General features: G+C 36.5%; 2 protein-coding genes across 28 annotated transcripts in view; one reads left to right on the plus strand and one right to left on the minus strand.

Annotated features, from left to right (window-relative positions):
- AGBL3 (AGBL carboxypeptidase 3) overlaps nt 1-26440 on the plus strand; it is a 72886-nt gene that overhangs the window by 40320 nt on the left and 6126 nt on the right. For 11 of the 13 annotated variants that reach the window (XM_019825836.3, XM_045052779.1, XM_045052780.1 and 8 more), the window contains 4 exons: nt 1871-1928; nt 3420-3491; nt 20845-20893; nt 22069-22265. In XM_019825836.3, the coding sequence (XP_019681395.2) occupies nt 1871-1928; nt 3420-3491; nt 20845-20893; nt 22069-22265 (376 nt within the window). The remainder of the gene's footprint in view (nt 1-1870; nt 1929-3419; nt 3492-20844; nt 20894-22068; nt 22266-26440) is intronic. The other 2 variants (XM_019825843.3, XM_019825846.3) reach the window with 1 other exon arrangement.
- Nucleotides 1-26440, minus strand: part of LOC123384041 — a 59022-nt gene that overhangs the window by 6562 nt on the left and 26020 nt on the right. For 3 of the 15 annotated variants that reach the window (XM_045052793.1, XR_006594602.1, XR_006594599.1), the window contains exon 3: nt 9834-9942. The exons of the other annotated variants lie outside the window; for them this stretch is intronic. In XM_045052793.1, the coding sequence (XP_044908728.1) occupies nt 9931-9942 (12 nt within the window). In that variant the 3' untranslated portion in view covers nt 9834-9930. Of the gene's footprint in view, nt 1-9833; nt 9943-26440 lie in introns of those variants that run through there. 15 annotated transcript variants of the gene reach the window in all.

Consider the following 26440-nt stretch of genomic DNA (forward strand, 5'->3'; position numbering starts at 1 on the left):
AAACATCTCCACATAGTGGCTTTTCTCCTCTACCCAAGCTATATTTCAGGCAAAATATAGTAAATTCCTTTACATTAAAATATTTATGTATTTTCCCCTTGGTTGATTAGAGCTTCGTTTTTGGTAAACTCTCTAATTGATCTCAATGTGTTAAGTCATTTGCAGAACCCAATAACTGAGGTAGATTTTGTTTGGGAGATTGTTTTTTTTATTGTTTTGTATCTAGATTTTGTCAGACACATATTTACTCTTCATAAACATCTCCACATAGTGGCTTTTCTCCTCTACCCAAGCTATATTTCAGGCAAAATATAGTAAATTCCTTTACATTAAAATATTTATGTATTTTCCCCTTGGTTGATTAGAGCTTCAAAATTGTTATGAAATCCTAATCTGTATTTAATGTTGGATTTTCCAGATGGAAAACAATCATCATTTGGTTATTTGAAAAGCTGCATACATAAGTGCTCTTATAAACTAATAGGAGTTCTTAGCCATTGATCTTGAAATTTATTTTAACAGTCTTTGGCAAAAAGAGTGAACAGTGTCATCTTAACTGAGTTTAATGCCTAAGGACAACCTAAATTCATGCTCTGAATTATTTCTTAATTGTTTGTAAGATATCCATACATCCTGAAAACAATATTTGTAAGTTATTTTTAAAGTATTTTAGGTAACTATATTTCGTACCTGGACATTCTCAATAATTGATTCAGAAGACTTAAGCAAAAACAAACAATTATAGATTACTGTGGTTAGAATTGGGAGATCATGTTCATAAGGAAGGACACTGGCCTGGTGATTTTCTATAGGATGAATGGAATAGTTTATAATGGCTTATAGCATCATTTCAACGAAGGGAAGAGGGCTAAAAATAACATGGAGTTCATCGAATCAAGTCTTACCACAAGTGAATTTCTCTAGCCTAATTTCACATCTTGTCTCTCCAAATTCTGATTATATAGTATTGCTTTTAACTTTGTGTAATTTTTTCTAGAATATTTCCTTTCTCTCTGCCTTCAGTAATCAAGTTTTTATTTTTATACTTGCCTCTCATTTTTATGATTCTATAAATTTTTTTTGCTTCCAATTTTATCTACAAAAAAGGGGGATTTTAGTTTTTAACTACTCCATAGTCCACTTTTCATCATGAGTTGATATGGATAACACGCTGGCAAAAAAATATTGATGTCCTCAGGTTTTTTTTCCCCTTTCTAATGCCCGTTCAGAAAGCTCTTTATAATATCCACATACCACAGATGCAGAAACAAAAGTTTGGAAACTTATGGTTACATGATTTGTAGACTATTCAAGATTAGCTGTTACAATTCTGTAGTGTTCTGTGTCTCATTTAGTGTACCTGGTCATTACTGGCAACTCCTTTTTCAAGGTAGAAAACAATATGTGTATGCTCTTCCTTACTATGGACTTCTACAAAATATTTTTCGTCTTTTTTATATAAGCACAGTTTTGTAATCAATTATACATTTTTTCATACAATTTTGTATATTTTCACTCATTTCATATTATCTTCCTACATCTTTATTTTTATTTAAATAAGTGAGATTATAACCATTCATTTTTTGTCTCTCATTGTAAATAAATTCTTATGAAGTGAAAAAGATTTTTAACTCTCTTTAGTGCCAAAATAACCGTATCAATATTTTCTTCTACTCATTGTTGCAGGAGAAAAGTAGTGTTATGAAAGGCATTAGAAGGCTCTGTTTTAAGAGGTATTTTTGCCCATTCTAAACCTATGAGGATAAAATGAGAAATGTTGAAAACTACTATACCAAAGATGATACAGGAAATATACTTCCTTTTCATGTTTATAACATATTGTTTTCCTTCTGGTTCTGTGTTCCATTAGGTTTGTGATAAAGGACATTTAGTGCAAAGACACAAACAATCAAATTCTGATGTGAAAGGTAATGTTCTGCTTGTACTCTCTCTAGCCAATTAATGCATTTATTCAACACTTTCGTGCCACAGCTTTGAGGTTATCACTGTGCTTGGTGCTAGGGACATTAAGTAGTATACTATTACCATTTCTTACCCCCAGGAGCTCATCTTTAATAGGGGGAGAAAAACAAGTAAATAAACGAAGTGCAGTGTTACAGGTGTAATGCCAGTAGTCTAGACAGGGCTCCAAGAAAGCGCAAAGAACAGAAGGTTGGAGTGAGTGGGCCATGTACTTGAGGGATCTCTCTGATATGAGAGATTTTTCCCCAAACAGAATATAGGGATTTTGTTTTAAAAACCATCTTGTTCCTCTCATTTCATAATTTAATAGAGGATGATCCCAGGAGGGAAATAAAATTATGGACCATTTGCTGTTGCTAGAATCTGCTAAGTTGGATATGAATTTGACTCTATTTGAGATGACCTAATTAAAAAATATATATATATGTGTGTGTGTATATATATATATATATACACATACACACACACATACATACATGTGTATATATATCCATTTAGTTTATGATCTAGCAAGCTAACTAGAAATAGAAATGGAAATAAGAACCACACCAAGGAAAGGGGAAAATTCTATTATAACTAATGTGGTTAATTGATTTGAACTTTAAATTAACTACTCTTTCTCATAGTGATCATCCAAGCAAATCACTTTTTTTTTTACTTTTTTCTAATCTTTGTTTTTGAGAGAGAGAGAAAGAGAGAGAGACAGAGTGTGAATGGGGGAGAGGGGCACACAGAGGGGAGACACAGAATCCGAAGGAGGCGCCAGGCTCTGAGCTGTCAGCACAGAGCCAAACGCGGGGCTCGAACTCACGAACAATGAGATCATGACCTGAGCTGAAGTCGGATGTCCAACCAACTGCACCACCCAGACGCCCCCCAAGCAAATCACTTTTTATATATAATGAATTCCTCTGTTGAAAATTTAATACCAAAAATTAGAACTGAAAAGCACACTTTAGAATACTTACTTTAGATCTTTTTCTACATCTGTGCACATACTATTAATCACAGAATGTTCATGTTGTTTTGCAATCTACATTTTCATTTAAAATTGAAGTATATTATAAACTTCTTTACATGTTACTAAGTGGTGGCAAAGTATTCCATTGTATTTGTTAAACATTTTTGCTTACATTTTTTTCTATTACAAACAATAACAAAGACCTTAAAACTCCATATTTGTGTATATTCTTATTTATTTATACTAGATTCCTAGAAAGGAATTGCTGACCTAAAGAGTATGGACATTTTTTTATCCTTTAACAATAAAAAGCAAAAATGTAACAAAAATTCATAATATTTGAGAACTGTGCTAATTGAGCTAAGCTATTTACATTATCTTCTAGCCTTTTTGTTTAGAAAAAGATAAAAAATATGAAGTGTAAAAGACTCAAATTATTTTCATGCTACAAATGATCTTTTATCATCTTTTCTAGCTACAAACCCTGATGTATCAGATGACAGTATATTTGATTATTTCAGAAGACCATTCCCTAATCAAGGTTTCGGTGAGTAAAATAGGAATAGAGGCAGTAATGAATCTACATGTGAGCTTTTTAACCATGTGTGTCTGATCAAAATCTACATGTAAGTAACTAGCTTGTCTTCAAAATGGATAGCCAAGAAGCAATTCGCCTTCCCAGAAATTATGACCTCAAATTTTTATTTTTCTCTCAAGCCCAAGAAATTTGTAAGGGAAGCCAGTAGAAATTCATTACATGTCAATTTGATTCCTTGTAATTTTATCTGTTCAAAAAACAAAAAGAATATTCATCTCATTATCTAATCTCTTCATTCCCATCACACTGAATCCTAAAGACAGAAAACTTGAGAGTCCTCTAGTCTTACCTATTCATTACGTATCCAGCCTCATCCAACCTTTGAGTGAGGACACTTGGTGACAAGTAGTTTACCCAATTGTACAGTTCATTCTGTTGCTTGAGAGCTATAGCATTGAAAACATCCTTTTTCTGTTAAGCTAAAAACATGTGTCCCTATAAATTTCATCCACCTCTTTAATTACACAAAACGAAAAGTGAAGTAACCTTAAAGGTATTTCTGATTTTCCCTGATTCTCCTTGAAAAATGCAATGTCTCTTCCCCATAGTAGATGTTAAGTATTTTTTTAAGCAATCATTTATTTCCTTGAAACTTTCCTTCCATTTCTTTCAGCCATCCATAATACAGCATGATTCAAGTCCTTTACCACATGATGTTTTTCTTTCCTGTCACTCTGTCACTGTTCAAGCTTGACTGAAACTGAACACAGCACTGTAGACGCCAGTTAATGAGTATACAACAAATCATCACTTTCATTTGCTTCTTTCTACACCCTAGATTCCCATTAATGCAGTCTAAGGTTGCATCTGTTCTTTTGGAAACTATCCTAAAACATTGATAAATTGCATTTATATACACTCAAACGTATAAAGTTTGCTGCTGCTCAGTGTTGTCTCCTCCATTTTCTACTTCTTCAGTTGGCATTTTGATTCAATGTTTATTGAACCAAATTTATTTATTTATTGGGTCTTAAATTTATTCCTGTTAAATTAAATCATCTTAGATTTAGCCTTTCATGAACTCTCGATCTTAAGTGTGTCATGTCATTGTACTTGCTATATATATATATTTGTGTGCGTATACAGATGGACATATCTCTATATACATTTGACCTCTTGTCAGAGCTTTAAACTCTTGTATTTAACTCTCTCCTAAACATCTCCACAGAGATGTCCCACATATCCAAATTCAAATTCATCTAATTCCACACTAAATGCTGTTCCTCCTGTATTCTCTGTAACCTTGGTCACAGTATTAGATACAGAACCACCCGTTTTAACCTAGAAACATGACGGTCTTTTTTTTCCTTTCATTTCCATCCCTCAGATCCAGCCACTGAATCCAACTGATTTTACCTCATAATCTCTGTATCTCCTATTATGTCATCATTCTTTTCACTCATCACCTGTTTACAAGGAGATTTCTAATTGGCTTTCTTGCCACCAATATTGTCATCCTAATTCCGTCTTTCTTACTACCATAAAAGTGATCTATCAAAAACACCAATCAGATGATGTAAAACTAGTACGTAAAGCCTTTCAGAAATACCAGTTTCCTAATAGTGGTTGAAGTTGGCACAGTACTAAGACTTAAATTTTTTTTTTGGCTTTCTTTTTTTTTAATTGTTTTAAATTTTTTTTTTCTTTTTTTTTTTTTTTTTTTTTTGAGACAGAGAGAGAGCATGAACAGGGGAGGAGCAGAGAGAGAGGGAGACACAGAATCCGAAGCAGGCTCCAGGCTCTGAGCTGTCAGCACAGAGCCCGACGCAGGGCTCGAACTCACAGACTGTGAGATCATGACCTGAGTCGAAGTCGGTTGCCCAACCAACTGAGCCACCCAGGTGCCCCTAGGCTTTCTCTTTTTAATTTTTTTTAAAGTGTATCTATTTATTTTGAGAGAGAGAGAGAGCACAAGTCGGTGAGGGGCAGCGAGAGAGGGAGAGAGAATCCCAAGCAGGCTCCGCACTGTCAGTGCAGAGCCCAATGCAGGGCTTGAACTCACAAACTGTGAGATCATGACCTGAGCCAAAGTCAGACACTTAACTGCCTACACCATCGAGGCGCCCATTTTTTTTTAACTTTTAATTTCAAAATAATTTCAAGAATAGTATGAAGAACTATATATACCTAACTATATTTCCCCAACCCATTTTTTGTAGACATGTTTATTCCTAAACAATTTCAATACATATTTTCCAAGAACAAGAACGGTGTCTTACATTAAAATCAAGAAATTCAATTTTGATGCAATACTATTTTATATACTACAGTTAAATTTTGCCAAATGTAGCAGTAACATCCTTTAGAGCAAAAATTCTCCCTGATTCGGGATCACAAATTGCATTTAAAGGTCACATACCTTTATTCTCTTTCAATTTGGAACAGCCCCTCAGCTTTTCTTTCTCATTCATAGCCCTGGCATTTTTGAAGATCATAGGCCAGTTGTCTTATAGAATGTTTGGCTTTAAAATTTTAATGTACATGAGAATTACCTGGGGAGCTTATGGAAACCCCAGCTTCTGATTCTGAGCTGGTCTTTGTTGTCAGCCCCTGAATCTACATTTTTTATAAGGCACTTCAGATAATTCTGATGTTGGCAATTAGCACACCATACATTGCAACTCACCACTTAGGAGACTATAAATGAGAGATGGCAAAAGGCCAAATAGTTAGGACCTAGCCCATCCAACCCTTACTCATCCTGACTAGCTTTCTTTCTTTTGATAATGTTGTTAGTTCAAAAGGAAAAGATTTTTTTTTTTTATTTTTTTACATTGATTTATTTTTGAGAAACAGAGTGAGACAAAGCGTGAGCAGGGGAGGGGCAGAGAGAGAAGGAGACACAGAATCTGAAGCAGGCTCCCGGCTCTAAGCAAGCAGTTAGCACAGAGCCTGATGCGGGGCTCAAACTCACAAACTGTGAGGTCATGACCTGAGCCGAAGTCGGACGCTCAACCGACTGAGCCACCCAGACGCCCCAAGAAAAAGATTTTCTGACAACCACTAGCTACCGCGCAGAAACCAGATTCTATAACATGATGTACAAGAACTGCAATGAACTGGCTCCTGACTACCGCTCCAGTTTTACCCCTTGCCATTCTCTGCCTTTTACTTTAGACTTCAGCAAAGATAATCTTGTAACCTCAAAATCAGTCTTACCTTTTTGCCTTTCCTCATGCCATCTCCTGTGCTTGAAACTTAATTCTCCCTCTCTTCAACTACATTAGCTACTCATCACTTAAGGAGTAAGTATCAAATATTAGTAAGACTCATATACAGTTTATTACAATAAGAGTTAGATAAAGTCATAATGATTTGCACAAATTGCTCAGATTGTTCGGAGAAGAGGATCAGATCCAGCCTAGAAATCTCAGGGCATGTTTTTTTGAAGAAATTGATACTTAAATTATGATGCGGTCTTAAGTGACAAGTTAGACATTTAGCAAGAACAGAGAGTACCTTCCTTGAATTCTTAAAAAAAAAATTGTTGTCAGTGGTTTTGTGATCTTATGTGTAAATTTTTTCCTTACTTGAGATGTAATATGTCTGGGACTGGAAATAACCCATTCGAAGCCTTTTGACTTCTGTCATCTCTTACCAATATTTAGTCTCCTCTTTCTAGAGAAAAGAAAACTCTATTTGATAGAAAAGACAGAAGCAACTTAAGAGCTGAGGGATTCTGCTCTTTGTCATCACTCAGGATGATTATCATTAAAATAATCCCAGCAGATCAGATTTAAAAATTGTGATAGATTTTTCATTCTGAATATAGCTAAGTAAAATTTACATCTTTTTTGTAATTTTTTTGAAGTTTACTTATTTTGAGAGAGAGAGAAAGTGAGCAGGGGAGAGGCAGAGAGAGAGGGATAGAGAAAGAGAATCCAAAGCAGGCTCCACACTATCAGCACAGAGCCCAACGCAGGGCTCAAACCCATGAACCGTGAGATATGACCTGAACCGAAATCAGGAGTCAGAGGCTAAATTGATTGAGCCACCCAGGCACCCGGATTAAAATTTACATCTTGTCAATATTTATTCATATCTTTTTTTTAAATATTTTTTTATTTTATTTTTTATTTTTTAAAATTTACATCCAAATTAGTCAGCATATAGTGAAACAAAGATTTCAGGAGTAGATTCCTTAGTGCCCCTTACCCATTTAGACCATCCCCCCTCCCACAACCTCTCCAGCAACCCTCAGTTTATTCTCCATATTTTTGAGTCTCTTCTGTTTTGTCCCCCTCCCTGTTTTTATATTTTTGTTTCTCTTCCCTTATGTTCATCTGTTTTGTCTCTTAAAGTCCTCATATGAGTGAAGGCATATGATTTTTGTCTTTCTCTAATTTCACTTACCATAATACCCTCCAGTTCCATCCACGTAGTTGCAAATGACAAGATTTCATTCTTTTTGATTGCCGAGTAATACTCCATTGTATATATATATATATATACACCACATCTTCTTTATCCATTCATCCATTGATGGACATTTGGGCTCTTTCCATACTTTGGCTATTGTTGATAGTGTTGCTATAAACATGGGGGTACATGTGTCCCTTCGAAACAGCACACCTGTATCCCGTGGATAAATGCCTAGTAGTGTAAGTGCTGAGTCATAGGGTAGTTCTATTTTTAGTTTTTTGAGGAACCTCAATACTGTTTTCCAGAGTGGCTGCACCAGCTTGCATTCCCACCAACAATGCAAAAGAGATCCTCTTTCTCCGCATCCTCGCCAACATCTGTTGTTGCCTGAGTTGTTAAAGTTAGCTGTTCTGACAGGGGTGAGGTGGTATCTCATTGTGGTTTTGATTTGTATTTCCCTGATGATGAGTGATGTGGAGCATTTTTTCATGGGTCGGTTGGCCATCTGGATGTCTTCCTTGGAGAAGTGTCTATTCATGTCTTTTGCCCATTTCTTCACTGGATTATTTTTTTGGGTGTTGAGTTTGATAAGTTCCTTATAGATGTTCCATTTATCTGATATGTCCTTTGCAAATATCTTCTCCCATTTTAGTTTTGCTGATTGTTTCCTTCGCTGTACAGAAGCTTTTTATTTTGATGAGGTCCCAGTAGTTCATTTTTACTTTTGTTTCCCTTGCCTCTAGAGATGTGTTGAGTAAGAAGTTGCTGCAGCCAAGATCAAAGAGGTTTTTGCCTGCTTTCTCCTCTAGGATTTTGATGGCTTCCTGTCTTACATTTAGTTCTTTCATCCATTTTGAATTTATTTTTTGTATATGGTGTAAGAAAGTGGTCCAGGTTCATTCTTCTGCATGTCGCTGTCGCAGCACCACTTGCTGAAGAGACTATCTTTATTCCATTGGATGTTCTTTCCTGCTTTGTCAAAGATGAGTTGGCCATATGTTTGTGGGTCCATTTCTGGGTTCTCTATTCTGTTCCATTGATCTGAATGTCTATTCTTGTGCCAAATATTTATTCATATCTTAACTCACTTGATATTTTAACCTTCCTAACAGTATTCCTCTATGTCTCAGACACTCTCTTATAATCCGTCTTTGTTAAAAAATCTCCTTTCCATCTTTGTTCATGTTTTTTTAAGGATCTGATGGCTATCTGCTTCCCAGAAGTGTCAATTTATACTAGTCAAAGATTGTACTAGATACTAGGATACAATGAGAAATATAGTCTGTTCTCAAGAAGCAGAAAGTGACAAACAGGTAAAGAGACAGCAGAAATATAATGGGATAAATGCTACTTGCTGTGTTACAGGATTACATAGGAGTTGTTTGAGGACAGGGGTGTATGAAACAAAGTTTCTCAAGAAGGCAATTGTTAGGATTCCAGGGGCCAAATATATAATCATTTTTCTTTACCAAGATCTGAATCTATTAAGAATTAAGACAAAATACTAGCAAATTGAATCCCACAACATATTAAAAGGATTATGCACAATGACCAAATAGAATTTATCCCAGAAATGCAAGATTGTTTTAACATATGAAAATTAAACAATGTAGACTTCCAGGGAAGATAGTGGAGTAGGAGGACCCTCTGATCACCTCATCTCATGGATATAACTAGGTAACACCCACATCAGTGTAAATAACCCAGAAAACAACCCAAAGATTCGCAGAACAGATGCTCCATAGCTAAGTGTAGAGAAGAGGACATATCAAAGAGGATAGGAAAGGCAGAGACAAGGTCAGGAGCTAAACAGACGGGTGGGACTGTTTGCTGTAGGAAGGAATGCCACGAATGTGGAAAGGAGAGAGTACCAGACCCTCACACCAAGCACCCCAGGCCTGGAGAAGCTGCAAAAAAACAAGAGGCGCATAATTTTGCAAGTTCTTATAATCAGCAGAGCTTAATACCTGGAACTTTAAAAATCAGTTGACTCAACTCTGGCAGAGCCAGGAGGGCAACAGGAAACTCAGTCCACACCCTGAAAGAGACAGCACAAGAGCCTCACTGAGATACAGCATAAAAGTACCAGTTTGAAAAACGCATGGGGTATACAGGAGGGAGATTTGTTTACTCATCTCAGAGCATGTGCTAGAGGGGCAGAGATCTTTGGGAGACTTCTCCGAGAATAAAAGAGTTGGTGGGTGCCATTTCCTTTCCCCACCTCCCAGCCTAGACACATGGACACCTGTGGGAAACAGTATAGTGCCAACACTCACTATATAACTTACTAATGGTGTGCCCCACCCCCACATCCTCCTCCAAACACAGCCCTCTAACCAGACATTAGCTCTAGATTGTCTCCCACAGCAGACCTGCACAAACCTTGCTAACACCACATGAACTGCCCCTGCATTCTCCTCCAATACAGTATTGACAGGAACCCACCTAAAGCAGTGCTACCGGCCTGAAAGGATACATGCAGTCATGACAGAGACCAGCACCACTCCAAAGTGACCCCTACCCAGGGGAGACTGGAAAATAAGCACATACACCAGTCCAACTGAGGCCCTAGCAGTGTGCTGGGGGCAGACATGTAGTCTGACAACAAGGGCCCATCCACCAGCCAAAGCTTCTCAGAGGACAACACAGAGAAAATGCCCAGCAGTTTTGTACTACAGTATCTCTGTCAGTTGCCTTGTCTGACTCCAACTCAAGCCCAAGGCAGCCTCGACTGGCACACCAGAAACACGGGGACGAAACTCTACCCACAACAGGCAAAGAGAGCCAAAGCAGATGACTAGACTGGAGGCAGAAGTGGCTCAACCACAACAGTAGGGTGCACAAATAGATACCCCTCAAGCACCAGGTTCTGGTGAACAAGGGACACTGCACTGTAGGGCACTACAGAGCCCCTTCTTCATAGGCCACTACTTTTAAGAGCAGGAGATGCAGCTGACTCCTAACACGTAGAAATAGGCTCAGAGAAATATGTTCCAAATGAAAGCACAGGGCAAAATCACAGCAAGAGAGCTAAACAAAATGGAGGTAAGTAAATGCCTGATAGAGAACTTAAAGTAATGGTCACAAAGATACTCACTGGGCTTGTGAAAAACATGGAGGGACTCGGTGATACCCTCAACAAAGAGAGGGAAAACCAACCAGAGATGAAGAACTCAGCTGAAATTAACTAGTTGGAATAAATAGACTAGAGGAAGCAGAAGAATGGATCGGAGACCTGCAGAACAGAATGGAAAGCAATCAAGCTGAACAAGAGAGAGAAACATAATAGAAATTGAAATTAGACTAAAAGAACTCAATGACACCATCAGGGATGATAACATTTACATTAATAGGGAATCCCAAAAGGAGAAGAGAGAGAAATGGGAGCAGAAAATGTATTTGAAGAAATAGCTGAAAAGTTTCTGAATCTGGGGAAGGAAACAGAAATCCAAGTACAGGAGGCACAAAAGACCCCAACAAAATCAACCCAAGGAGGTCCACACCAAGACACATAGTAATTAAAATGGCAAAAAGTAGTGATAACAGAGAATTTTAAAAGCAACAAGAGAAAAGAAAACAGTTACATACAAAGGAAGCCCCATAAGGTTATCAACTGATTTTTCAGCAGACACTTTGAAGGCCAGAAGAGAGCAGCATAATATATTCAAGTGCTGAAAGATAAAAATAATATTCTAGCAGTCAGTTATACTTTACCCAGCAAGGCTATCATCCATAATGGAGAGATAAAGAGTTTCCCAGACAAATAAAAGTTAAATGAATACATGACCACAAAACCAGCCTTGAAGAGATATTAAAAGGGAATCTTTGAGGGGAAGGAAAGACCATAAAGCAGGCGTGAGAAAAGTAAGAAATACAAAAGCAATAAAATTAAGTATAACTATAAAAGTCAGTCAAGGACTTCACTAAATAAATGTAAAATATGATGCCATATGTCTAAAATGGGGGGAGAGGAGTAAAGAATGGGTTCAAAATTAAGCAACCATCAATTTAATATAGGCTGTTATATGCATAAGATTTACATACAAACTAATGGTAACCACAAATAAAAAATCAGTAAGAGATATGCAAAAAAAAAAAAAAAAAAAAAAAACCAGAATCCAGGTATATTACTAAAGAAAGCTAGCAAACCATCAGGGAAGAGAACAAGAGAAGAAAGGAACAAAGAAGAACTACAGAATCAACCATAAAACAAGTAACAAAATAGCATCAATTATTACTTTGAATGTAAATGCTCCAAGGGTAAAAGAATAGATGAAAAAGCAAGACCCATCTGTATGTTGCCTACAAGAGACTTGTTTCAGACCTAAAGACACATGCACATTGAAAGTGAAGGAATGAGAAAACATTTATCATGTAAATTTAAGTGAAAAAAGCTGAGATAGCAATACATATATCAGAAGAAAATAGACTTTAAAACAAAGATTGTGGGGCACCTGGGTGGCGCAGTCGGTTAGGCGTCCGACTTCAGCCAGGTCACGATCTCGCAGTCCGGGAGTTCGAGCCCCGCGTCGGGCTCTGGGCTGATGGCTCAGAGCCTGGAGCCTGTTTCCGATTCTGTGTCTCCCTCTCTCTCTGCCCCTCCCCCGTTCATGCTCTGTCTCTCTCTGTCCCAAAAATAAATAAAACGTTGAAAAAAAAAATTTAAAACAAAGATTGTAACGAGTCAAAGAAGGACACTATGTAATCATCAAAGGGAAAATACAGCAAGAAGATATAACAACTATGGGTATTCAGCACCTAAATACATAAAGCTGCTGGTAACAAAGTAATCAATAGTAATACAATAATAGTAGGGGACCTGAACACCCAATTTATATCAGTGGTAGATCATCCAAACAGAAAATCAACAAAAACACAGTGACTTTGAATGACACATTGGCCCAGATGGATCTAACAGATATATTCAGAACATCCCATTCTAAAACAACAGAATACATGTTCTTTTGAGTGTACGTGGAACATTCTCCAAAATAGATCACATATTGGGCCACAAAACAAATCTCAACAAATTAAAAAAATTAAAGTCATACCATGCATTTTTTCCAACCACAATGCTATGAAACTAGAAAGCACCCTCAAGAAAAAAATCTGGAAAGAACACAAATACATGGAACTTAAATAACATGCTACTAAACAATGAATGGGTCAGCCAAGAAATCAAAAAGGAAATCAAAAAAATATATGGATACAGGGACATCTGGATGGCTTGGTCGGTTAAACGTCCAGTTCTTGATTTCAGATCAGGTTGTGGGATCGAGCCCTGCATCAGACTTCATGCTGAGCAGGAAGCCTGCTTGGGATTCTCTCTCTCTGCCTCTGCCCCTCTCCCAGCCTGCTCACTCAATCTCCCTCTCTAAAATAAAAAAAAATAAAAAAAAATGTTTTCTAATTATATGGAGACAAATGAATATGAAAACACAATTTTTTAAAATCTTTGGGATTCAGCAAAAGCTATTCTAAGAGAGAAGTTTATAGCAGTATAGGCCTACCTCAAGAAGCAAGAAAAATCTCACATAAATAATCTAACCTTACATCTAAAGGAACTAGAAAGAATAACAAAACCAAACCCAATCAGTAGAAGGAAAGATTAATAATAAACATTAGAGAAGAAATAAAATGGAATCTAAAATAACAGAATAGATCAGTGTAACCAGGAGCTGGTTCTTTGAGATCAACAAAATTGAGAATACTTTAGCCAGTATTCTCATCAAAAGAGAGAGAGAGAGGACTCAAACAAAATCAGAAATGAAAGAGGAGAAATAACAACTTATACTTTAGAAAATACAAAGCATTATAAGACAATATAATGAAAAATTATATGCCCACCAATTGAACAACCTAGAAGAGATACATCAATTCCTAGAAACCTATAACTTCCCAAAACTGAATCGGGAAGAAATAGAAAATTTGAACAGATTGATTATAAGCAGTGAAATTGAATCAGTAATCAAAAGACTCCCAACAAATTCCAGGACCAGATGGTTTCACAGGTAAATTCTACCAAACATTTAAAGAAGAGTTAGTACTGACTCATCTCAAACTATTCCAAAAAAAAAAAAAAAAAAAAAAAATATATATATATATATATATATATATATATAGAAAGGAAGGAAAGCTTCCAAATGCGTTCTATGCAGCCAGTGTTAAACTGATACCAAAACCAAGTAAATACGCTACAAAAGAAGAGAATTACAGGCCAATATGTCTAATAAACACACATGCAGAAATCCTCGATAAAATACTGGCAAGCCAAATCCAACAATACATTTAAAAAATCATTGGGGCGCCTGGGTGGCGCAGTCGGTTAAGCGTCCGACTTCAGCCAGGTCACGATCTCGCGGTCCGTGAGTTCGAGCCCCGCATCAGGCTCTGGGCTGATAGCTCAGAGCCTGGAGCCTGCTTCTGATTCTGTGTCTCCCTCTCTCTCTCTGCCCCTCCCCCGTTCATGCTCTGTCTCTCTCTGTCCCAAAAATAAATAAACGTTGAAAAAAAAAATTTAAAAAATCATTCACCACAGTCAAGTGAGATTTATTCCTGGAATGCAAGGGTGGTTCAGTTTTCACAGATTAATCAATGTGATACATAAATAAGAGAAAGGATAAAAACTATATGATCATTTCAATAGATGCAGAAATATCATTTGACAAAGCACAACATCCATTCATGATAAAAGACCTCAACAAAGTAGGTTTAGAGGGAACATACCTCAACATAATAAAGGTCATATATTTAAAAACCCACAGCTAACATCATACTCAATGTTTAAAAACTGAGAGCTTTTCCCCTAAGGTCAGGAACAAGACAAGGACATCCATTTCACCACTTTTATTCAACATAGTACTGGCAGTCCTAGCCACAACAGTCAGACAACAAAAAAATAAAAGCATCCAAGTTTATAAGGAAGAAGTAAGCTTTCATCATTTGCAGATGACATATTACTATACATAGAAAACCCTCAAGACTCCACAAAAGAACTACTAGAACTGATTAATGAATTCAATAAGGCCACAGGATACAAAATCAATACACAGAAATTTGTTGCCTTTCTACACACTAATAATGAAGCAACAGAAATTAAAACAATCCCATTTACAATTTCACCAAAAATAATAAAATATCTAGGAATAAACATAATTGAGGTGAAAGACCTGTACTCTGAAAACTATAAAACACTGATGGAAAAAACTGAAGATGACACAAATGGAAAGATACTCCATGATCATGGACTGGGAGAACAAATATGGTTAAAATGTCTATACTACCCAAAGCAATCCACAGACTTAATACAATCCCTATCAAAATACTAACAGCATTTTTTATAGAACTAGAACAAGTAACACCAAAATTAGTGTGGAACCACAAAAGACCCTGAAAAGCCAAAGCAATCTTGAAAAAGAAGAACAAAAGTAAAGGTATCACAATTACAGATTTCAAGATATACTACAAAGCTATAGTAATAAAACAGTATGACTGGCACAAGAATAAAAACATAAATCAATAGAACAGAATAGAGAACCCTGAAATAAACCCTCAAATATTTGGGCAATTAATCTTCAACAAAGGAGGTAAGAATATGCAATGAGAAAAAGGCAAGTCTCTTCAACCAGTGGTTCTGGGAAAACTGGATAGCTGCATGCAAAAGAATGAAACCGTACCACTTTCTTACACCATACAGAAAAATAAACTCTAAATGGATTAAGGACTTAAATGTGAAAACTGAAACCATAAAAATTCTAAACTAAGAGAGCATAAAAAGTCTACACTAAGAAAACGTGAGAACCGAAACCATAAAAAGTCTACACTAAGAAAACATAGACTTAAATTTGAGAACTGAAACCATAAAAAGTCTACATTATGAAAGTCTACACCAAGAAAGACATTGGCCATGGCAACATTTTTCTAGATATGTCTCCCGAGGCAAGGGAAACAAAAGCAAAAATAAACTATTAAGACATCAAAATAAAAAGCTTTTGCACAGCAAAGGAAACAATCCACAAAACTAAAAGATAACCTTCTGAATGGGAGAAGGTATTTGCAAGTGGCATATCCAATAAAAGGTTAGTATCCAAAATATATAAAGTATAAAAACCTGATACAACTCAACCCACAAAACAAATATTCAATTAAAAAATGGGTAGAAGACATGAACAGACATTTCTCCAACAAAGACATATAGATGGCCAACAGACACATGAAAAGATGCTCAATATCACTCATCATCAGGGAAATGCAAGTCAAAACCACAGTGAGCTATCCCGTCATATGTCAGAATGGCTAAAATCAACAATATGAGAAACAACAGGTATTGGCAAGGATGTGGAGAAAGGGGAACCCTTGTGCACTGCTGGTGGGAATGCAAACCAGTGCAGCCACTGTGGAAAACAGTATGGAGATTCAAAAATGAAAACCAGAATTACCATATGCTCCAGTAATTCCACTACTGGGTATTTACCCAAAGAATATGAAAACACTAATTCAAAAAGATCTATACAGCACCCCTATGTTTATTGAAGCATTATTTTTAATTGGCAAGATATGGAAGCAGCCCAAACATCCAGCAATAGATGAATGGATAAAGAAGATATGGTGTGTGTGTGTGTGTGTGTGTGTGTGTGTGGCAAATCTTGCCGTTTGCAACAACATGGATGGAGATGGGGAGTATAAGTGAAATAAGTCAGAGAAAGACAAATACTATATGATTTCACTAATATGTTCAACCTAAGAAACAAATGAACAAAGAAAAGAGATTAAAAAAAAGATTCTTAAATATAAAGAACTGATGGTTATAGAATGTAGGGGGGGGGGGATGGGCGATATAAGTAAAGGGGATTAAGATTACACTTATGAGGAGCACTTAGTAATGTATAGAATTGTTGAATTACTATTGTACACATGATACTAATATAACACTGTAGGTTAATTATACTGGACTTAAATACAATTTTTAAAAAGACAACTATGATTAATGTTAAGAGCTCTAATGGGAAAAGTAACCAATATGTAAGAACAGATGGGCAATATAAGCAAAGATCTGGAAGCATTTAAGAAAGAATCTAAATGAAATGCTAAAAACCAAAAACACTAACAAAAATGAAAAATGCCTTTGATGGCCTCATCAGTAGTGGACTGGAAGTGGTCAAGGAAAGAATCAGTGAGCTTGAAGATAGGTAAGACCAACTCCCCAAACTGAAATGCTAAGAGGAACACAGAAGGGGAAAACAAAGAATATCAAAGGTCAGTGGAACAATTTTAAAAGATGTAAAGTACACATAATTAGAATACCAGGAGGAGAGGAAAAAGAACAGGGGCACAGAAAACATAAATATTTGTATTGTTAATGTGTTGTCAAAATATAAACTATACTTTGCTCATGTATCTGCATGCTTGGCAGTTAAAAGGTAAAATTTGGCAACTTTCATTCCATCTATAAACTTTTACCAAAGAAAATGAAAAGATCTTACCTTCTAAGATATCTTGCACACCTTATACTAAAAAATAGTGTGATTTTCTATCCTGTGATATTGAGTCTTTCATAATGAAAGTTTTGGGTCACTTTTTAATTTCCTCAAAACTTGCAGAAACACTTAATGAGATTTTTTAACTTTATAGAATGCAAGAAGATAGCCTCCTTGTACCTGTGCCTACAAGATGTCTATCATGGTTGTCAAATATCAAAACGTTGGTCTGCCAATAAACCACATTTTTGACATGTGGGAGAAGAATGTCCTCCAATTTGGAAGTAGTTTGAACGTGAGAATATAGGAAAGCACTACAGTAAAATAATTTACATTGTTTTCTCTCAAACTGTTTGATGATCTTTATAGAAGTACCAAGGACTGTAGAAAAGGATTCCCTACACCTGAGCTATTTGGTATTGTGTGTAGATTGTGACAAAAACTCAAACGGGGGGGGGGGGGGGGGAATGACATTTGGGGGGAAAGAAGACTGACTCAAAACTCAAAGGTGTCACCAGAAGGGGCAGCCAAATGAAACCACCATGAAAACTAATTTATTTGAAATCCACCTTCAGTTTAAGTTCAGATTACCCCTGTGCTTTAAAAACATTTTCCCTGCAGGTGCCTGGGTGGCTCACTCAGTTAGACATTCAAGTCTTGATTTTGGCTCAGGTCATGATCTCATGGTTCATGGAATCAAGCCCCAAGTCAGACTCTGCACTGAGAGCACGGAGCCTGCTTGGGATTCTCTCTCTCCACCTCTCTCTGCCCCTCCCCTAGTTTCTGCCCCCCCCCCAAAATAAATATTAAATTCAATACCCAAAAAACTAATAATCCAGTGAAGAAATGGGCAAAAGACATGAACACTTTTCCAAAGAAGACATCCAGATGGCTAACAGACACATGAAAAGATGCTCAACATCACTCATCATCAGGGAAATACAAATCAAAACCACAATGAGATACCACCTCACACCTATCAGAATGGCTAAAATTAGTAACTCAGGAATCAACAGATGTTGGTGAGGATGCAGAGAAAGGGGAACACTTTTGCCCTGCTGGTTGGAATGCAAACTGGTGCAGCCACTCTGGAAAACAGTATGGAGGTTCCTCAAAAAATTAAAAATAGAACTACCCTACAACCCAGCAATGCACTACCAGGTATACAAGGAAACAAAAGTTCTGATTCAAAGGGGCACATGCACCCCAATGTTTGTAGCAGCACTATCAACAATAGTTAAATTATGAAAAGAGTCCAAATGTCCATCAACTGATGAATGGATAAAGAAGATGTGGAATATACATACAATGGAATATTACTCAGCGATCAAAAAGAATGAAATCTTGCCATTTGCAACAACATGGATGGAACTAGAGGGTATTATGCTAAGCAAAGTAAGTCAGAGAAAGATAAGTATATGATTTTACTCGTGGAAATGTAGTAAAACAGATGAACATAGGGGAAGGGAAGGAAAAATAAGATAAAAACAGAGAGGGAGGCAAACCATAAGAGACTCAAATACAGAGAATAAAGTGAGGGTTGCTGATGGGGAGGGGAGTGGAGGGATAGACTAAATGGGTGATGGGCATTTGAGGGCACTTGTTGGGATGAGCACTGGGTGTTATATGGAAGTGATGAATGCTAAATTCTACTCCTAAAATCATTATTACACTATATGTTAACTAACTTGAATTTAAATAAAATTTTAAAAAATGTTTAAGTAAAATTAAAAACAAAAAAACAGTACACATTTTCCCCAAGTTTAACTTACGGTGACATCCAGTGTGCTTCAGTGTCTAACAACAATGAACAATCCAGACATGCAGAACCTACATGATGAATTTAAAGATGCAAATGGCCTGAATGCCAAAAAGCTAGTCTACTAGATAATAAGTGGATGGACATTTTTGAAGGGCTGGAAACTAATTCCTTACAAGTTGGAAAACCTGCTGTTGCTAGTAAGTAAAATCGTATTCCATGTTCACACTCTTCTGTTGACGGGATTATCTAATTTGATGTCATTGCACTGGACTGCCACCAGGGACCAATGTAAAGTGGGCTTGGTAAGAGACCTGCAAGTGAGAGAGAACTTGACTTTGAATGTGTTCAGTGTTACCACTACACAGAAGAAAAGAGGGATGTCCTAAAGGCTGCAGGGAGTTCAGAGAGTATTATCAGAAAAGGAAATACAAAATGCAAAAATACTCTATTTTATCATGGGACATAACCATATCATTGTTAATTTTTATTAAATATAGGAAATATCTATTAGCCTCATTATATTTACCTTGAACTTTTAAAAGTCAATATTTATGTGTCTTAAGAATACACAATAAAATGGCTTATAAAATTTAAATATCCAACAAGGAGTTAAAATCTGTATCAGAAACAAAGATATGAATATATTATCACACATACTATTTGCTTAATTTCTTCCATAAATTACTAATTGCCACTGTTAACTGCTCCAATTGTTTTTACTTAATAGTGTTTATATACCAGAAAAGGAAATATAGAGGGGCACCTGGGTGGCGCAGTCGGTTAAGCGTCCGACTTCAGCCAGGTCACGATCTCGCGGTCCGTGAGCTCGAGCCCCACGTCAGGCTCTGGGCTGATGGCTCGGAGCCTGGAGCCTGTTTCCAATTCTGTGTCTCCCTCTCTCTCTGCCCCTCCCCCGTTCATGCTCTGTCTCTCTCTGTCCCAAAAATAAATATAAACGTTGAAGAAAAAAAAAAAGAAAAAGAAAAGGAAATATAGAATGTTATATTAATTTTAAATACCCATTTTATATTTTACTGTTAAAATCATAATATATGTGATGTATAGCTACCTATTACATACTATACTTTTTTTTTTGCGGGGGGGGCGGGGTCTGGGATGGCTGTGTCCTAGGTTGGCTGTCTACTATACATGTAGACAAACATCCTTCATAGATGTTTATATAAATGTAAATATATATATTCAATTCTGAATTGTTTGACAATTATTGGATAGGTATTTCTACTGTCTACTATTCTCTTGAAAGAGTTTAAAGGCTTCTAGGGGAAATATGTACAGGTATACTTCATGTCTGGATGAAACAATGGCAGATTAATTGAAAATAAGCTCAGTTAAGCTAGCCATTAAATGTATGAATGAGGTAATTGTCAAGAAGTAAAAACAAGTTTTGTTAATCTCTAAAAAAATCTCCATTTATGGGGGCCCTGGGTGGCTCGGTGGGTTAAGCATCTGACTTCGGCTCAGGTCATGATCTCGCAGTCCGTGAATTCAAGTCCCGCATCGGGCTCTGTGCTGACAACTCAGAGCCTGGAGCCTGCTTCAGATTCTATGTCTCCCTCTCTCTCTGCTCGTCCCCCACTCACGCTCTGTCTCTCTCTGTCTCTCAAAGATGAATAAATGTTAAAAAAAAAATTTTTTTTTTAAATCTCCATTTAGAAATTTTATGGTATACTCTCTTTTTTAGTGAAAATACCCGCACGAGCTCCTTCTTGGCTTCTAAAAAGATATGTAAGGTAGGAGAACTATACTTGATTTCTTCTACCTGACTACATTACTCCTTTCCCTCTGGCTTCTGTGATTTTGATTTTGAGTTAAAGCAACAGGTAAAAGTAACTTTTTTATAACAATTGCTAATTGAAGTCTTCTTATATTCTCCATAGTATCTGTGACTAGGCCAGTGTTGTACGTAGCAGTGTTTACATGATGCATTTTGAAGCGTTGTGAGATTTCAGTATTCCCAAACTGTCCCCATTGGATGCCTTAAAATCTACAACTAGACATTTATTTGTCTGCATTTATCATTGCATTATCTGAGTTTCTCTTTTTGAAAAGAAACATTTCTGGCATAAGGTAATTATTTAACAGTTTACAATGGATGACTATCAAATGTGTTACTATCTGTAATAGCAGTTGGAGCACTGGCCACCTATTTTTTGATACTCGTACCTAAAACACATATAATACTAGCACCAAAAAACTGGAAAAAGAATAGAAAGTGAATTCAGGGATAACAGATAAACTGTGTAGTTTCGTCTAAGCCAGGAATAATTATATCACCAGTCCCCTTGGCAAGTTAGAAACAGTGACATGAACAACCATCTAAGCAGTGGAAGAGTAAGTATCTGAGGATAGACTGAATATATCCAACAGAGGAAACATGGTCTGCACTTTCTTCCTTCCTCAACTCTTCTAAGAACTTGGTTTCTACTTAGCATAATGGGTTCTGTAGAAATATGTAGACTCTCCTGCCCCAAAAACTTATAAAATTAGGTTAAGATACCATCTTTAGGCATACCTGTACTTGGATCTAGAATTGATCAAACTAAAACAATTTTTAAAAATATATTAGTTATCATATCTATGGAAAGCAATCAAATGATATATCAAAATAGGAGAAAGTAAAGTGTTCGAGTTACAAGATGTGAATTCTAGACCTGCCCCTCCCTCTTATTAGCTGCATGATCTTAAGAAAATAGTTTAACCATTCTGATTCCCTAATATTCCCTCTCTGATGTAAGATAGGGATAACATTGGCCATCCTGCCTATATCATAGGACTGGTAAGATCTCCAAGTAAGGTAATAGCTGTAAGAATCCTTTACATACTCTGAGGTGTAATATACATTACATTACTCTTGATTAGATAGCTCGTGGTTGACATTGAAATCTGAGTACCCAATTTCTTTCAGCTCCCAAAATAAGATTCACAGGCTCAGCAAAGACCAACAAAGACAATTGGTAGAAACTGGTGAGAAGTCAATCCAGGAAATAATTCAGCCCAAGAGCACTGATTTGTATGGAAACTGTTTCAAAGTGACATCCTTCAAGTGTCCTATGAGCACACAAATTCCCAGTTGGACTGAGAAGATAAGGATCCCAAGAGGAGGTGTTTTGGGTTTTTTCTTATTGTTTCAGATTTTAATAAATACAAAGGTTGTTTTCACTGTATCATTAATAAATCCTATGAAGTTTGGATTATGAGAACTGCTTTTATAAACAGGATTAATAGCCATTTTATTCCTGATTCTGAAAAATATTTGCTTAATTTCTTTATGAGTCTATTACAGAAAAAAATTATTTCAGTTTAATATAGCTTTGAAAAAAAACCTAATTGCCTTATTCCCAATACCCCCTTGTTATTGGTGTCCTTTCCATACTATAGAATAAAAAAAGTAATGAACTGATACACATGACATGAATGAATCTCAGAATCATTGTGTTAAGTACAAGAAGACAGATACAGAAAAGTAAATGCTATATGAAATCTCATGTATATGAAATGCAAAGTAACTCACAGAGACAAAAAAAAAAAACAAACAGATAAGGGTTTCCTGGAGGAAGAAGGGATAGAGAAGGAGATGAAGGCAAGAATGGACTGGAAAGGAACACAAGGAATCTTTTAGGGTTATTTTCTAGGTCTTGATTGTGGTGATGGGTTTCACAGTTGTTTACAACTGTTGAACTACCAGGGTTTTAGTTTCCAGGGCAACAAGCTGGGTAGAGTTATCCTCTGCTGAGACGGCAAAGACTGAGGGCAGAGCAGCAATTCAGTTTAGACTTGGTTTTGAAATGCCTTTCAGACACTGAAATACAGGTACTAACTAAGCAGTTGGATAGGAGTCGAGTTCAGGGAAGAGGTCTGGGCTAGATGTACATTTGGGGATTTTCAGATAAAGATAGTACTTTAGGGTGTGAACCTAGACAAGACTTCTAAATGAGTACAGATAATAGAAGAGGGTTAAGGAGGAAATCCTTAAGAATTCCAGTACTGATGGATCAGAAAAAGAAAAGAACCAACAAAAGAAGCATAAGGAGCACCTTGTGGGCTAGGAGGAAAAGCAAGAGGATGTGTTGTCCCGGAAGCTAAGTAAGAAAGTGTATCAAAGAGGAGGCAATAATCAACTCAGTCTGATGCTTCTGATAAATGAAGTGGATTTACTTTTGGGTTTTACAACATGGAAGTATTATTCAGGATCTTGATCAGAGAAATTTCAGTAGAATGACAGAAGCACAAATCTAATTAAAGTATATTTTAAAATAGGAGAGAGAGTGGAGACAGGTAGTCGTCATGGAATTTTGTTGAAAAAGGGAGATTTTTTTTTTCAGTGCCCCCCCACAGGTACTAAAAATTATGTTTTTCAGCCTCATTCAGCCTTTCCTGAGCTGAGCCGAGAGTCTCATCACTTACTGATTACATTATCTTACAGGCATAGGTCCTCATAAATCTTGATGACATATGAATAAAAACTCTACAATTTTTTTTTTTTTACTGAAGTCATTTCAGAGGGACTTGTCTTTAATTCTTTTCTGTTGCCCCTTTCTTTACAATATATACATTTAGAGCTGTACATTTTCCTCTAAATTCCTAGCTTCATTATCTGTTTATTACAGAAGGAATTCTGTCCTTTCCCCTTACTGAACTTACCAAGTGGGAAATGAGATGAATTCTGTCAGAGAATAGTGAGAGATCTAGGCAGACTTCAGTTCTGGAAGAGTTCATATTTACTGATGAGCTATGGTACAAATACAGAGATTCAGCTGACTGAGAAGAGTAGGGGAGGAGTAAATTCATAATAAATCCTGGCAGACAGGTTTATATCCAAATTATTTCTTTGAATTTGGTAAACACAGTATCCAGTCTTCTATTTAGCTGGACCACCAACACCCAGAAGTGAGTCATGGTATTCCAGGCATCATTTCTGTTTCCTCAGAACATGATTTCCCTGCACAGATTCATATTATTAGCTGCCTATAAACATTTCATCTAGTGCCATCGATGGACTCTAAATACTGGTCAATCCTAACAGCAAAAGGAAATCCAGTTATTGAAGCTGAGTGATGAATTTAAGAGGGTTTCTTATACTATTCTCTCTTTTGGGGGGTATTGAAAATTTTTAAAATGAAGTCCAAATGTTTCTCTCCCAGGTATCAGTGGTGCCCTAGAACTCGTACCCATCAATTTCCTCAGGGACATAATTCTAATGACTACCCTCTTTCTCACTTTCTCAAAATATAGCAGCATTCACTTTAAAATTTTTTTTAATGTTTATTTTTGAGAGAGAGAAAGCACAAGAAGGGGAGGGGCAGAGAGAGGGAAACAGAGGATCTGAAGCAGGCTCTGTCCTGCTCTGAACAGTGAGATCGTGATCTGAGCTGAAGTCGGACACTTAACCAACTGAGCCACCCAGGTGCCCTGCAACATTCACTTTTAATAATGGACGCTTCCATTTTTAAAAAGCCAAATTGTGAAAAATTCAAACATAAACAAAAGTAGACTATAATAATGAATCCACCGGTGCCCATGACCCACCCTTAGTAGTTATTGGCATCCTGCTATTCTTTCATCTATATTCCCACTACTTTTTTTGTGTGTGCTATGTAGACCATTTAAAGTATCTAAAGCATTTAGAGCAAGTTCAGCAAATCATGTCATTTTGCCCATAAATAGTTCAATGTAGGTCTCTAACTAGATAAACTTTTTATTTTTTAACAAAGCATAACCTATTTCTTGCTTTTATTCTAAGTGTATTCTCCTTTTTCTTCTGTGGTCTACATACCACCTTAAGCATCCTAAGTAATCCTGCCACATCCTTTAAAATGTCTACTAGTCTTCTTCAGGCTTTATGCATGGTTTCCTTTTATCCCTTATCTCTCTTCCTGAGTACACTGAATTTTTAAGAATTGTGTTGAAATGTACATGAAATTTACCATCTTAACCATTATGAAGTGTAAAGTTCAGTTTTGCTAAATATATTCACATGGTTGTGCACACAATCTCCAAAATTGTTTTCATCTTGCAAAACTGAAACTCTATACCCATTAAGCAACTCCCCATTTCTCCCTCCTCTCAGCTCCTGGCAAGTATCTACTTTGAGTCTTTTTGACTCTGACTATTCTATGTACCTTATATTAAGTGTAATCAAGTATTTGGAAGACAAATACTCAGCATTTGTTTCACTTAGCATAATGTCCTCAAGTTACATCCATGTTATAGCAGGTGTCAGAATTTCCTTCCTTGTTAAGGCTGGATGATACTACATTGTAGGTACATAGCATATGTTATTTATCCATTCATCCATCAGTGGGCACTTGGATTGCTTCCACCTTTTTGGCTACTGTGAATAATACTCCTTCTATGAACATGGTTATACAAATAACTCTTTGAAACCTGCTTTCAACTCTTTGGGGCATATACCCCGGTGTAGAATTGCTGGATCATATAGTAATTCTATTTTCAATTTTTGAGGAACCACCATACTGGTTTTCATAGTGACTGCATTTTACATTCCCACCAATAGTGCTCCAGGGTTCTAATTTCTTCACATCCTTACCAACACTTACTTTCTGGGTTTTCTTTGGTGGTAGTCTAAGTAATTGCGAGGGGAGATAAACACCTTTTTAAAACATTATACTAATTATCATAATTAAAATAAGCAATTCCTTCATATCATGTAATAAAGAAGGGATTTCTAACATACTCTTTCCATGGTTTTTCCCATATCTTCATCCTTCTGTTTCCCAAGATGAGAAGCTTTGGAGTCACCACTGGTTCCTCTCTTCTCTCATCCCACATTAATTTATTAGAAAAATCTCAAAATACAGTAAAACCTTGATATTGGAGCATAATTCGTTTTGGAAACATGGTTGTAATCCAAAGCACTCATTTCTCAAAGCAAATTTCAAGAACCATTGGCTCAGTTGTGATCATATGACATTCGGCATCACCTACCACTCGTATTGCAAGATACCGCTTGTTTATCAAGTTAAAATTTTATTAGAAATGTTCGCTCGTCTTGCGGAACACTCCCAGAACAAGTTCCTCGCAATCCAAGGTTTTACTGTATAGGATTATATAACAGCAGGATCCTGTTAAAACAAATCTTAGATCGTGACACTCCTCAAAATCTTTCAGTGCTTCCCCATTTCATACTTAGTAAAATCAAAGTCTTTACAACGGCCTGTGAGGCCTCATGTGAACAGAGTCCAAATTACCTACCTGAGCTGCTATCTTATCTCTTTCTTGATTCAATCTGCTGTAGCCACTTGTGCCATCTTGGTGAT

This window comes from Felis catus, chromosome A2 (assembly GCF_018350175.1).
Source record: "Felis catus isolate Fca126 chromosome A2, F.catus_Fca126_mat1.0, whole genome shotgun sequence".
Classification (NCBI taxonomy): domain Eukaryota; kingdom Metazoa; phylum Chordata; class Mammalia; order Carnivora; family Felidae; genus Felis; species Felis catus.